Here is a 14465-nt window from a genome sequence, read left to right as displayed (position 1 = left end):
TTTTTTTTTCGAACTAAAGCAAACCTTTATTTTCTGTGCTGTCCCATTGGGATACTGAAGCATTAAATAATAATGTCACTGTTGAATAATGCAGACAGCAGCAGGAAAGGCTTGTAGGCAGCAGTTAAACAATATACCAATGAAAGTGATTGTGGCATTTCCAGGAAGAAGGACAGGGTGAAGAAAAATGCATCAAGGCAATGCAACTGATAAGAAAGGTTTCCGGTGTAACGTCCTCGCCTTCAAAATAAGATGCAAACGTTTAGAAATCAGAACTTAATCATTTAACTGAATTAAGATAATTTAGTAGTTAAAGTTATGCACTGTCAAAGCAAACTGTCCGATGACAGGATGCCAGCATTGAAGTATGTCATATTTAAAATATACATATTTCCACGTCTACAATGAGACAATTGTTGTGTCAGTTTTGATTGTTAAATCTTCCTGAATTATTATAAGGGGTTTCATCAGGACATTTTTGCCCTGAGGCCCCGATAGCAGTTTAATATGTTTATGTCTGCACAAGATAGAATAAGCCTGTATTGATCCAGGAGGGAATTATGTTAATAAATGATAGAAATATGAAAAGAAAGATAGTAAAAAATGTTTTAAATAAGATTGGAAGTAAACATCAAAAACTATTCAGAAGCAATTAAATACAAAAATAATACTGTTGCAGCATTCCCAGGTCAACACTTCTTCTGTCAATAGAGAAAGCCGCTCAATTGCCAACATCACATCTGCAAGCAGCATGGAGAGGGTTTCAGTCTTTAGAAACTCTATTTTTGTTTTGATAATGTACAAACGCAGCAAGAAGACCAATCAACAAACAACTATCTCCCACGTTAGGCTACATACTTATTTAATACGTATAAAACACATATTGGATCAGTCAGTGCATTAGGCAGGCATCTCCATGTCTTCTTGAACTGTGTCATTGCGACTCTTGTTTTGAAAATCAAAGAGCGGAAGTTGCACGTTGATCGCGGTCAGTCCAGCAGCAGGAACTTTCTCTACGTTCCTTCATAACAACATGGACTGGAATGAGGGCGATAATGTGAGTCGGTTTATGTTTCTTTCGCTCTTTCTGATGCTTGTATTGTTTCTGTTTTACCTGGTGGAGAACAACCTAACGTAGTGTACCCTAAACACATCACTAGTATCGGGTTGTTAGCATTTCCTAGCTAGCTTTTTGTCATTCTTCCTGGTCTGTAAGTTGCTGTGAGGCGGACTAACCTGTCCTCAGTGATACTCATCGGCTCAGAGGAAGCTGCTGTCAGTCTGCTAGCTTCTGTGGGCGTAGTTAGCATGCTGCTAGTTACCTGGCGGTTAACAGCAGCTAGCTAGCTAATCTCTCCTACACTCCAAATATCACATTAAGCTTGCTTTCTTCGTGTAAAGGCATCCACTTCAGGGAATGTGTGTTTAATTTCTCTGGATGTCATGATGATGCATTGACAGCCAAGGCGTGTTTTTTAACAAATTATCTGCGTTAGTTACCTTTCTGTTATTCTCCTATTGTTACGAAACAGTAATCCTCTCTCACAGTTTAATACCGGGCTGTTTCTGACTGTCGCTAGCTGCTGTTGTTCATCCAAATCCACATGTGTTTATACTATTACAGCTAGACAGAGGTTAGCCTAGGGTTGCATATCGTTGACTTTTTTACGATACCGATACCGATACCACTGAACGATACCGATACATATCGTGATACTTTCATGTTGCATAAGGGAACAATTGAATCATCCCGCAATTACTCCCATGAAGCGCTTTATGATATAGTTAACATGTCAAATGAATATTAAATTAAATTGTGGGACTTGGATCTTTTAGTACTGAACAAACAATGAAGAACACGTTATCTATGAAGAAAAAAGATTCTGCGATATCATTTATTACAACCATCAGGCGTAAATAGTACATCTTGTCAATGCAAAAATAAAATGGCACCAGTATAATCAATATTCAACCTGAGATTCGACTGACCAGAGAACACATAAAGGATCATGAGATCTGGCATTGCACATAAAACAAATAGCATCATTAAAATCAACATTTGCCTGATGAAAGAAAACAAATCTCATCACAGTTCAGTTTTGTGCATTAATCTTCAAGAAGATGAGCATATCTGCTCTCTGGATCCAAACGGGCCCTTTCACAGCATGGATATCACCTACTGAACTGAACACTCTCGCTTGGCATGCTGCTTCCCTGAACACAAAGGTACTTGGTTGCCATACGAGACAGCATTGGTTGGAGGTTGGATGTGTTGCCACCTTTCCCAGAAATAAACTTCTTGCAGTGGTTACAGACCCCACCATTCAGACTGGCAGTGGTTACAGACCCCACCATTCAGACTTGCAGTGGTTACAGACCCCACGATTCAGACTGGCAGTGGTTACAGACCCCACCATTCAGACTTGCAGTGGTTACAAACCCCACCATTCAGACTTGCAGTGGTTACAGACCCCACCATTCAGACTGGCAGTCATATGCAGCCACACTTTAGATTTTCTAAAGTGACTCGTTTGCGGATTTTCACGGCGAAATTGTCATTGTCATTTCGATGGTTTGGGCGCGAGTTTAAGGATATGACGCCTCACTTTTATAAAAAAGCCAGTAAGCGATATTTCGGTAATACCGGGTACCGGTATGCACCCCTAGGTTAGCCTTTGCCATATGTTAAGTTTGAACCATCTGTCTGGATCATGGCAGCAGCAGCAGCAGTCTGTCAGAATATGACATCAACATGCAGAAAAAGATAGCTTCCTGTAGATCCATCCCAGAGTAGAGATCAGCCTGGATTCACCACATTTAAACTATTTTACATCCATGGCAGTTACTATTATCGATGACCAAAATATTTTCTGAATAGATTTCTATCTGACCTATACAGCACTTTATTCTATATCACTATATCAAAGCATAATTATATTAAAAGTTTGTTGAGCATGAGTTTTTTGCCATACAAGACAGATGTCTGTTTCACCCAAGTCAGACATTTAAATATCTTATCAAATCTTGTTACTTGAATGATTCATCAGTTGTATTTAACATCCAATATGTGAAAACAACAACATGATCACTTATTTTACACAGTGACACCTTACAAAATGCATCTTCCACCTTTGAGTAGTTGGGTGACCAGTGGGGGGGCCCCCAGGAGTCTGATTGTGTAACTGGCTAAATCAATAACCCTTATTATAAATGTCAGTTTAAGATTGCCATGTAGACCACTTTGGACCTTATATGTGTGTTTTCTTTGTGTATGTGTTGCAGGATCACGGCAACATGCATGACAACTGTAACCACGGAAATAAAGGTCATTCTCACAGTCATGGGCCCAGAGCGCCGCACCCCTTCATGACGCCTTTTCAAGGACAGTTCGCTAATAAAGCTGATCAGGCGATGGACATCAGCCAGCAGCCGAAGAGACGCTCACACATGGACGACAGCGCCAGCTTGGACATAGTGAAGGCAACACAGTGAGTGGAGGGACATCTCTGTCAACTGGTGGACACTCATGAAGTGATGGAATTAATTCATGCAGCTTTCTTTGAAATAAGTTTGTCTAAATTGTCGTTTTATATCCAATTTTATAATTGTATTCAACAAGACCAAATGCAAGATTTTCTATCAACCACACACTATCTACTTTTTGAAGGTTGCAGATGCTCCTGTCAAACCTTTTTCTGTAATGTCAGTATTCAGGATGACATGTTTTATTTTGCAATAGATATTTCATTTTAACAATATCACCATAAAAAACAACATATGGGAAATAATTTGAAACCTTCCTTTGAATGGTTTATGACTGAAAACATGAAAACCACAAAGGAAACGATGTCACATCTTGATTATTGGTGTTGGTGTTTGGTTGTACAACTCTTGTGCAACTCTTCAACCAATCTCTGTAAATCATACCATAATGTGGAACTATGCAAACTTATAACCACATATTGAAACCATATAACAGATTGGTGGAGGAAACATCAGGGGGTATATTTTCTGTTCATTCTCATGTTAAATGTTTTACTAGGAATGTTTTTAAAATGAGGCATGTTTTGTGTAAAACAGTAAGACAGTTCCATTTTTATTATAATGATATGATAAACCGATGAAACATAGGAAGGAGAAGTAGACACACAACTGACAGTGCCATTGTGAATGTATGGCACTGACAACTATTTGAACAACGTATTTACACAGGAGTTGTGACACAAAGCTTAAGGAATGCACATAGAGCTCTGTGTTTATTAAAAGTCAAATATGATGAGGGTTTTTATCCGGTAGATACAACTATAGTACAAGCTGCTCAAACCTGTCAGTGTGCTTTAGGTGAGATTAGAAACTCGGCAGTGCTTGCAGGAAAATGAAATACTAATTTATTTTTCCAACTGATCAGTGCGTTGAGGGGCAGCAGAACAAAGGTCACACTTATTGTCAAAAAAATAATAATCTGCAGAGCCGCTCCTCCTGTCCTGTCTTTTCATCTCACTACAGTAAATATATTGGTAACTATGACTACACATACTGCAGATTTATTTTACACAGCCTAAAGCTATGAATAAATACATGTTTGACGGTTGACAACTACCGTCAATCAAGTGACTGTGACTCAAATGTTTTTATAGCTATAGCAGTAGTTTATTATGTTTAGGCTTCTGTATTTTGTTTTGGAGCACTGTGCAAACTAAAGCATTCGATGGGGAGTTACTATTAATAGTATTATTATTCTGTGTGTGATCCTCTCAGGTTCGGTATCCTTGAGCGCTGTAAGGAGCTGGTGGATGCAGGATATGACGTCAGGCTGCCGGACAAAGAGAACGTCACTCTGCTGCACTGGGCGGCCATCAACAACCGCGCAGAGCTGGTCAAGTAAGACCTGCAGATAACTGTTCTGTTTGAGCAGTTACAAACGGCTGAGCCAACTGAAATACAACACGCCTCAAACAGGACATTTTTTTATTTCCTCTATTTGTTTCTTCCTTGACAGGTTTTATATTTCTAAAGGGTCATTAGTTGATCAGCTTGGAGGTGACCTGAACTCCTCTCCTCTTCACTGGGCCATAAGGTAATCTTTGCTCTTTTCTATTCCATATTGTATTAAATCTCGTTCAATTGCTCACATATGATTTATCTGTCAAAAGGAATGTTTTAAGGGTCACCTATTATGCTAAATCCACTTTTTCATGTCTTTTATACAGAAATATGTGTCCCCTGAGATTCTGAAGTTTCAGGAAAAAAGATTCACTGCACTTTTTGTCCCTGATCCAGTGATATAAAAACCTGTCTGAAAACGAGCTGATCAGATTTGGCCACTTTAATGATGTCATAAACGATTTTTGGGTGTGGTAACCATTAGTCAATAACGCAACCAAGGTAACCCCCCACCCCCCCCCCCCCCACCTTATCACCTGAATCTCCTCCTAGAGCACCTTGTGTTCTTTGTAACCCAAGATCTCTCAGAGGGGCGTGGGGAGGGGCTCCTTATTTTTCATCTAAAGTAAAAGACAGAGAAGCAGCACTTTTGAAACAGGGGCTGAAACAGAGGTGTGTGTGTGTTGTGTGTGGTGTGGTGTGTGGTGTGTGTGTGTGTGTGTGTGTGGTGTGGTGTGTGTGTGGTGTGGTGTGGGTGTATGTGTGTGTGTGTGTGGGTGTGTGTGTGTGTGTGTGTGTGTGTTGTTGTGTTGTGTGTGTGTGTGTGTGTGTGTGGTGTTGTGTGTGTTGTGTGTGTGTGTGGTGTGTGTGGTGTGTGTGTGTGTGTGTGTGTGTGTGTGTGTGTGTGTGTGTGTGTGTGTGTGATCAGGCAGGGCCACCTCCCCATGGTGATCCAGCTGATTAGGTACGGAGCAGATTCCTCCATCGCTGACGGAGAAGGTTACCGCGCTCTCCACCTCTCCATCCTCTTCCAGCACATGGGGATAGCAGCTTATCTCATGGCTAAGGGACAGGTCAGACTCCACACGCACACACTCTTTATTTGTTTTAAACCTTTGTAGGAATCATTGTACCATCCTGGAGCTTGATATTTGTTTTTCTTTTAATTTGTTTGTATGGTAATTCTCTCATTTGCATCCAGGAAGTCGATGGGCCTGACTGCAACGGACAGACGCCGCTGATGTTAGCAGCACAGAAGATTATTGGGTGAGCATCCGTTACTAAAAACCCCATTAGTTTCAAGGAAATAGTTAGTGACACCGTGAATAAAGGTAATGTCAATGAAAAACTTTAACATTTGCAATAGGAATCTGACTATCTGATGATATTGCACATGTTGTCTGCCCTCATTCAAGATTCAAAGGTTTTATTTTCATATGCACAGAGCTACAGTGTAGAAATGGCAATGAAATTCTTCTGACCTGAGCTCCTCCAACAATGCAACATATATAATAAAATACAAAATAAGAAGAAGTGCAAAAAGACTATATACATGTCAATAGAATATGGGATATTGGATATGTACAAGAACAGAATATGAAATATGAAATTAAATAATGTAAATTAAGACAAAATTAAATACGGTTTATTGCGGTGATAACTATTTATATAAATGAGTATATTGCAAGATGACAACAGGAATCACATATTTGACTTGCAATCACTGTGAACTAATAAACTGAGGTGAACAGAGAATACAGTCTTTAGTCTTTTCTGAGAATGCGTCTAAATTTAAGAAAAATATTTTCAAATTAAAAGCCTTTGAAAAAGCCTTTGTATTTATTAAAAACAAACAAAAAGTAACTCGGATAGTTAAGTATGTAAGACAAAGTTGATGTTAATTCATGACATTAGTATCTAGAGAGGTTGATTAAAAAATAAACAGCACATGTTTTTCTGTCCTAGGCCTGAACCAACTAATTTCTTAATAAAAAATAACGCCTCAGTGAATGCGGTGGACAAAGTGAACAGGAACACTCCGCTCCACTGCGCCGTGCTGGCAGGAAACGTGGACGCCGCCCACATCCTGTTGGAGGCTGGGGCCAGCGTGGATGCGGAAAACCTCAACGTAAGTCTGACTCACACTGAGAGCGACACGTATCTCTGTCAGCGCTAAGTGTTAAAACTGAGAAATAAAGGCTTCAATGTAACCCTCTGGCGTCAACAGTGAATCTATTCTGTGCAACATTTTGAAGACATTACAAGGACTCTTAAAGAGCAACTTAGAGACCTCAGTGAATAATGTGTAGGAAAATAATGTATACACTAGATTTTCAATAACATATACAGAAATATACACTACAGTGACATCTGGCGTCGTTTTTGTAAGACATTTTTACTTCCGCATAAAAAAAGACCACCCACGTGTGACGTCACATGAGGGAGAGCGGCCGGTCTAACGTATTAATAAACATGGATCACAATGCTAGTTTTGACACAGAAGAGGTTGAAAATGTATATTCGTATGCATATGACGGACCACAACCTTATAATGATGAGCCTGCTAGGCGTCCAAGAGACCAGGAGCAGCCAAGGATTAGAAGAAATAACGGCCATCGGAGAGAAATGGAGCTGTGGTGTGAGGAGAACCAGTGGAGAACTGGGCAGCTGTCTTGGTGAGTGACCGGCGTTAGCTACAGTTAATGTTAGCTAACGTCGGTCACATCACAACATTGTAAAGTTAGCTATCATATATCAGGCTATAACTAAAGTAGTATTGATCATATAGTAACGTTACTGGCAGGACTGTTGATACTGATCCATAACAGAAACTAATGCGCAAGTATCAGCCGTATCTCGCAACCTGCACAAACACAATAGCTCACCATGATTAAAAATGGTGAAATGCAATGTAAAATTACCGAAAAAATACCAGCTCACTAAATCACAGCCGCTCAAACCAACTACTACCGTGAATTGGGCAGCGAAGGAGTCCGAGAAAGTTGCTCCCCCATGTGACTTAATATGACGCATTTATCGTATGACGTTTAAAAAAAAAAGGTTTTTAGTAGCAGAGCTCAAAACGGCTCCTTTCCCCTCTGAATTCCTGCCCTTATGTCTCGTAAAACATATGAAATCCTGCATTAACTTTTTTAATTGTAATTTTCAGGCAAGGTTAAGCATAAATCTAGTAAAAAAAAAAAACCTGCAAGTTGCTCTTTAAGTCCCTGACACACCTAGCTGATTTCGGCCGTCGATAGATGTCTGGCCGTCGATGAGCGTCCTGTCGCCCTACTCAGATTGGTGTGTCCCGCACCGTCGTGTCTTTTCGGCCGTGCCGACACCTTCCGCTCCCGATTGAACATGTTGAATCGGGAGTCTATCGGCATAAGAAATCACTCTGATTGGCTGTTCAGCTTAGCGAAACAGTACATGAGAAGCGAGGTACGCAAACAAACGGAAGGTACACACAGACGGCTATTATTTTTCCTTTTCATCTATCTGCTTCCACAAGCAAGTCCAAGGGCTGATACCGCCAGTACCGCACTAAACATGTTTTCGATGGACGAGAGTGAAAATGGAACGCACACGCTATTTGTTGTTTGTATATACCACGCAGTCTGTCTTCCGGTTGCCTCTTTTGAATGACGAATACACACTACTGCCGCCTGCTGGTAAGGAGAGTTATTGCCACTCACGCATGCGCAGTGCGTACGTGCTACTTGGCCGTCGGCTGAAGTCTTTGCGGTGTGTTCCAGTGGGACTTTTTGGCCAAGACGTGAGGCGACACAACAGTCGGGTCCGTCGGGACGTGTTCTTTGGTGTCAGTTTGGTGTGTCAGGGCCTTTAGTTTCATTTGTAATACTTACTTGAATAATTATGTCACAAGCATTGGTTTTATTTGACAGACAAGAGAGGTTAAAGCCCAAAGAGTCGGATACATAGTTAGATACAGATCAAACCCCCCACTGCACATACACTGAAAGCAATACTATCTGTTATTTCCAATTGAATGAATGGTGAAGCATTTCTTCTTCTGTGTTTTCCACTTTAGGGTCACACCCCCATCGACTTGGCCCACCAGGTGCACAGCCCTCTGCTCATCCACATGCTCAACCACGTCAAACAGGAGAGGATTCGCTCCAACTCGCGCTGCCTGCGGATCGTCAACAGATACAGGGTAAACACACACACTAAAGACCACCCCCATAACATCTTAAATTACAAATGTTAAACATTTTGATGAAAATAAATCTCTAGTATCTTTGTAGAGAACTATCCTAAGCTGTAACACCTTCCTGTATTTCCAGGTCTTTCTACAGTTTCTGCTCTGCACAGCCGTTTTTGGCAGTGTGGGTGCCATAGTGGATATGAACTCTGAGTCCTGGCTGCTCAAAGGGGTCCTGCTGGCCTGCGTGATCGGGGTGCTCAATTTGGCTGCAAGGTAAGGACACTTTTCTACTGAGCTTCATGTAAAAGAAGAAAGGATTTCTAACAGCTTAAAAATACATTCTGCAGTGTCCCACCCATTCATTCACAGTGGTTGACGGACATCATGTCCTGCATGAAACTTGAAAAGGGGTGCGCTAGTGAGCACGCTCATGAACTGTTCGCCGGAGCCTCGCAGCAGGGTTACTGTTCTCTCTCTCTCTCTCTCTCTCTCTCTCTCTCTCTCTCTCTCTCTCTCTCTCTCTCTCTCTCTCTCTCTCTCTCTCTCTCCCTCTCTCATCTCACTCACTCACTCACTCACTCACTCACTCACTCACTCACTCACTCACTCACTCACTCACTCACTCACTCACTCACTCACTCACTCACTCACTCACTCACTCACTCACTCACACTCTCTCTCTCACTCACTCACTCTCAAAAACCAGTTATGTGCAGCCCTGTTTATAGACATAAGCACACATATACACACAACCTAGTTAACCACTGTTAACAGAACTAACACAGAATGTACGGAGTGAGTGCCGAGAGACGTCTGACACAGATTCAGACCTCTCCCGACTGATCGTTGTCCACAGGCTTTGTAGTCGTCTCCGGAAGATGTGCGCTGGGATTGGAGCGTGTCGGGCCCGGCATGCTCCAGTCACAGTCTTCGGGGCGGGCCAGGAGATGAGCAGCCTAGGGCATCAGGGCAACCGCATAGCTCATTTACATAGAACATATTCAAAGCAGAATTGACAGGACCGGGGATTGATCTAGCTTTTCTGCAGCATGTGTATGTATACAGTAGATGTGTACTATGAGTATATGTGTTTGTTGCCTGTATTACATGCATATGTATTACATGCATATATATTCATTTAACAATGTTTCTGGTAATTAATCGTGTGTATGAGGCTCACTGGCAGTGAATGTAGGGGATTACTTTAGTCGTTATTATTGCTTGTTTTATGTTTTTCTTGGTACATACAATCAGTACAAACCACTGTCTCATTTGTATGCATATATTTTGCTTTCCATTTCTAAATGACAAAAACTGGTTATGCATTGTCGTAACGCAATAAAACGATTTTTGATCTAAAAATAAACATTCTGCTTCAGGTCACGTTTGCCTGCTGCTAACAGGTTGTATGTTGTTTAATAAGATTTTTTTCTGAACAGGAACTTCCCAAGTCCTGGCTTCCAGACCCTCCTCCCTGCCACAGCTCTCATGGCCTCAGTGTTCTGGATGATCATCACCTGGTGCCTCTGGTTCCTGCCAGATATCCTTTTTTGGAAGTAAACATAAAACAGTTATGAGACAGCTATCATGTGATGTTCCCTGCAGATAAGGGTTTGTTTCGCATTTCTGTTACCTCTGCTGTTTGCTGTTTTATTCTTTTGATCAAGCCCATGAATGGAGAGTTTCTTAACCTTTGACCCCACATGGGCCCAGTGCCACGGCTCAGGCTTTGTTCACTGTGAATGCCACCGCTCTGCTCTACTTTTACCTCCGCACCTGCAGGACCGACCCAGGCTCCATCAAGGCAACTGAAGAAGAGAAGAAAATGGTGAGAGGGACATTATATGTTGACTCTGCATAAAATTATCTTTATAAAACCTTTTCTGACAAATTAGCTGGGTTTTGTTTGTTTGTGCCGTCAGAATGTGTTGGTGTTGGCTGAAGCCGGCGGCCTGGAACCCAGGATATTCTGCACGTCCTGCATGGTGAGGATCTGAACACAAACACTTTATACAACTCTGGCCTATCAACGCAAGCAGTGCAGCTTATTGTGTTTGTTATTGTTTTCACAGATTAAGAAACCGATGAGAACGAACCACTGCTTTAACTGTGACGCCTGTGTGGCCAAGCAGGACCACCACTCCATCTGGACCAACGGCTGCATCGGTACGAATACCAGGCATTAGAGAAGATAAATTAATGACGTGTTTTGTTACATGAACATCATCTTCAGAAAGTGTTATTTTAGAAAAATGTGATTATATTTACCCGTGTAGGTAAATAAAAAACAAATATTATAAATATTACCGTAATAAAACAGTAATAGCAGCAAATAAAATAATTGGAACTTAAAATGTAATTAAATTAAACATTTACACACTTGAGAATAATGTTATAAATATAAAAATATGTTAAATATTTGTTTCTCTAATAGTGGAGGTGCTTTATTTAGGGCCTGATAAGTTTAATTTGCATCAAAATTCACACTGTGGTAAAACTGGACCATTGACATGTACTCTATCTGTGTCAAAAAGATTAGTACAAAACTAAAAAGATTATTGTCATATAGGTAGTGTAAGGATGATCTTAAAAAAGGCTGCTTATATAACTAATTTGTGCCCAAAGAAAAAATCACCTTTCTGCTTTGTCTTCCAGGTGCGAGGAACCACCACTACTTCATCCTCTTCCTGTTCTCCCTCATGCTGATGGGAGCCTGGATGTTCTATGGTTGCCTCAAATGTTAGTACTTTTGCATTTGGTGTAATAACAGACTCTGCCGCAGTGTACACTCCTCTTGATACACATGCCTGTGCTGTGTGTGTTTTCCAGACTGGGCGACTCACTGTGTGCTGCATTACGAGGAGCAGGGCCTGTGGGGGGTGGTCTCGGTGCTGGTCACCTGCTCCCCCTGGCTGCTCAGCGTCTTCCTGCTCGCCTTCTACCACACCTGCTGGTCCGGCCTCATGCTGCTGCTGCAGCTCTACCAGGTGACCGCAAAGATCCTATCAGGAGTGTCATACAATCCAGACTCAAACTGAAGAGAGACCTCCGAATGAGTGTGTTATTTAGGTTTTTGTGCATGTGAATGGTCTGCATAGGCTAAAATCCCAAAGTTCCCTCCAGACGGAGTTTTGTCCAGACGGAGTTTTGTCTCCAACACAATCACAATCCTACATTGTACGTGCTGGTCTAAGGGGCGGGACATCTCTAAGCCGTTGACCAATCACAACATAGCCGACCAGCTAACCAATCAGAGGAGACTGGGCTCTGGTTTCAGACAGAGGGTGAAAAGAGGTGCTGCAGCACAGGCAGTTTGAGACAAATAAAGACCTTTTTTTTTAACATTAAAGCTGTAATGATCACTGTCTTTTCATCCCTGAAATGTTCAAATATTGCATATAAAACCATTTAGAGTTCGATTGGAAATGTCTCCTCAGTGTTTGATGTTTTCTTTGTGCCGGAGCAGATTGCCTTCCTGGGACTGACCACAGCAGAGCGGACCAGCCTGACGATGCACCAGAGGAAACAGCGACAGCCCGTCCCCCTCAAACAGAATCCATACAAGTGAGTTCATATTACTGACGCCACTTTGTCATCACAATCCTTTAAAATGATTTTACTGAGCGCTGCTCTTTGATGCCAATGATTTATTTCCGGTGGAAAACACTTTAAAACTACATGTGACTTCAGAGGATACATGTCTTTAGTTAATGACTGAGTTTTATTAGGATGCAGGGGGATCTTTATGTGTGTTTTTAGTCAAGGTCTTTTGTGTTAATGCATGTCTTCTTGCACATTACCCCTGATTCATTATTAAATACACAGTGCCAAACAGTCTATTCAGTATCTATGGAACTACAAGCGGCAATACTAAGTGGCTTACCTGAAAAAGTGTGACAATCAGTTACAGTGAGCCAAATAATAATAAGATGGAATGATAGAGCTTGAATAAGCTTAGTAATTGTTTGTTGGGCCTTGAACAGATGGAGCTCTGCTTTGGAAGTTAACTTTAGAAATAATTTTTAGAAAAGTCCAGTGATTTGTTAAATAAGAAGAAGACAGAGTTATTATATCAAATGGACATCATTGAAAGCTTGCAATGCTGGACTTGATTTCTGAGGAAAGAATACTACTAGGTTAAAGGATGGCACATTCATATTAAGCTTTTATATCTTTTTCATACTCTTTCAGCACCATCAGTTCAAAACATACTTTATATTTCCCTAAAGATGCAAGTTTCAGGCAACACATACAATTCAAAAAATATAAATGAGTACAGAAAAACACATTTTAAATATCATTGGTAGACATGAATCGTGTGAACAATATTGCACACCATGATGGCATTTAGTCACCATTCACTGATCCCCCTCTCCTGATTGGTGTGTCTGCAGTTTGGGCGTGATGAGGAACCTGGCGTCGTTCTTCCAGCTGCGCTGCTGCGGCCTCTTCAAACCGGCCATCATCGACTGGACGCAGCAGTTCCCCCCCGGCCGCGACCAGCACGGGTTCGGACTCACCGATTTGGTCTGACCCCTCCCTGCCACCCCACTCTCAGGGTCAAGGGTCGGACTCTCACAGTGGTTCTGGACCAAAAGCACAAAGTGTATTTATTTATTTTTTTAAAGGGTTGGCTCCATGTGAAGAGAGAAGTTGGGAACAGGCATCGTGTAGATATCATTTGTTCCGGTTGCTCTTTGTAAAGACTGCTGCTGCCTTATACTTGACCAATGTAAGTGAAATCACACAGATGTGTTAATTTTGGTGAGGTTCAAAAACCTTTTAAAGGCCTAAATTGTAATTTGAAGTTAGGAGATGTTTTTATAAACGCATCAAGCCTATTTTGTATCATGTTCTGATGGAAAAAAGGATCTTTGTACGTGTAAACAGTTGGTTTTATGACTTTTGTAAGAGTTGCATGTTTGATAACGAATGCCACTATTCAATAGAGCAATGTTGTGCCTGTCTTCTTAACTGGCTCTGTGTGGACTATCAGGCCTTTACATACAGGGGTGGACAATATCATAGAAACACTGTAAATCAGTAAATATCTATGTGTCGAGGCTCATAAATGTCAAGCTTTTGCAGATTGTTTAACCCTGGTCATTTTTCAACCCTGATTTTGAAGACTTCCTAACCAGAAAGAACCTATTCTTGACTTTTTTGCAGCATGATGTGTCACCATCAACCGACCTGACAGTCACAATTTTGTCTTCAAAAGTCTATTTACTTATATTTTGTATTAAAATTGAGACACATGTCTTTGTTTCATATGAAATGAGTCTGTTAAGGTAGCCCCTAAAGGCACACTCGTTGCTCTGTGAATGGTTTCCTCCATGTTCTCATCACTGCTAATTTGATAGTGCCAGATAACGGCTCTAATTTTAGCTTGACAAAAACATCTAATCCC

General features: G+C 41.2%; 1 protein-coding gene across 1 annotated transcript; it reads left to right on the top strand.

The window, feature by feature from the left end:
- Window positions 1-979: 979 nt before the first annotated feature.
- On the top strand, window positions 980-14316 carry zdhhc13 (zinc finger DHHC-type palmitoyltransferase 13). Its single transcript, XM_034116622.1, has 17 exons — window positions 980-1057; window positions 3283-3488; window positions 4759-4881; window positions 5000-5077; window positions 5813-5957; window positions 6086-6150; window positions 6850-7012; window positions 8939-9064; window positions 9195-9328; window positions 10495-10595; window positions 10759-10883; window positions 10978-11040; window positions 11128-11221; window positions 11711-11794; window positions 11885-12042; window positions 12522-12619; window positions 13450-14316. Exons 1-17 carry the CDS (start codon window positions 1034-1036, stop codon window positions 13586-13588), a joined length of 1926 nt encoding a protein of 641 aa, XP_033972513.1. The 5' UTR covers window positions 980-1033; the 3' UTR covers window positions 13589-14316.
- The last annotated feature ends 149 nt before the right edge of the window (window positions 14317-14465 follow it).

This window comes from Trematomus bernacchii, unplaced genomic scaffold, assembly GCF_902827165.1.
Source record: "Trematomus bernacchii unplaced genomic scaffold, fTreBer1.1, whole genome shotgun sequence".
In the NCBI taxonomy this organism is placed as follows: Eukaryota; Metazoa; Chordata; class Actinopteri; order Perciformes; family Nototheniidae; genus Trematomus; species Trematomus bernacchii.
This window is presented reverse-complemented; position numbering and strand designations above follow the sequence as displayed.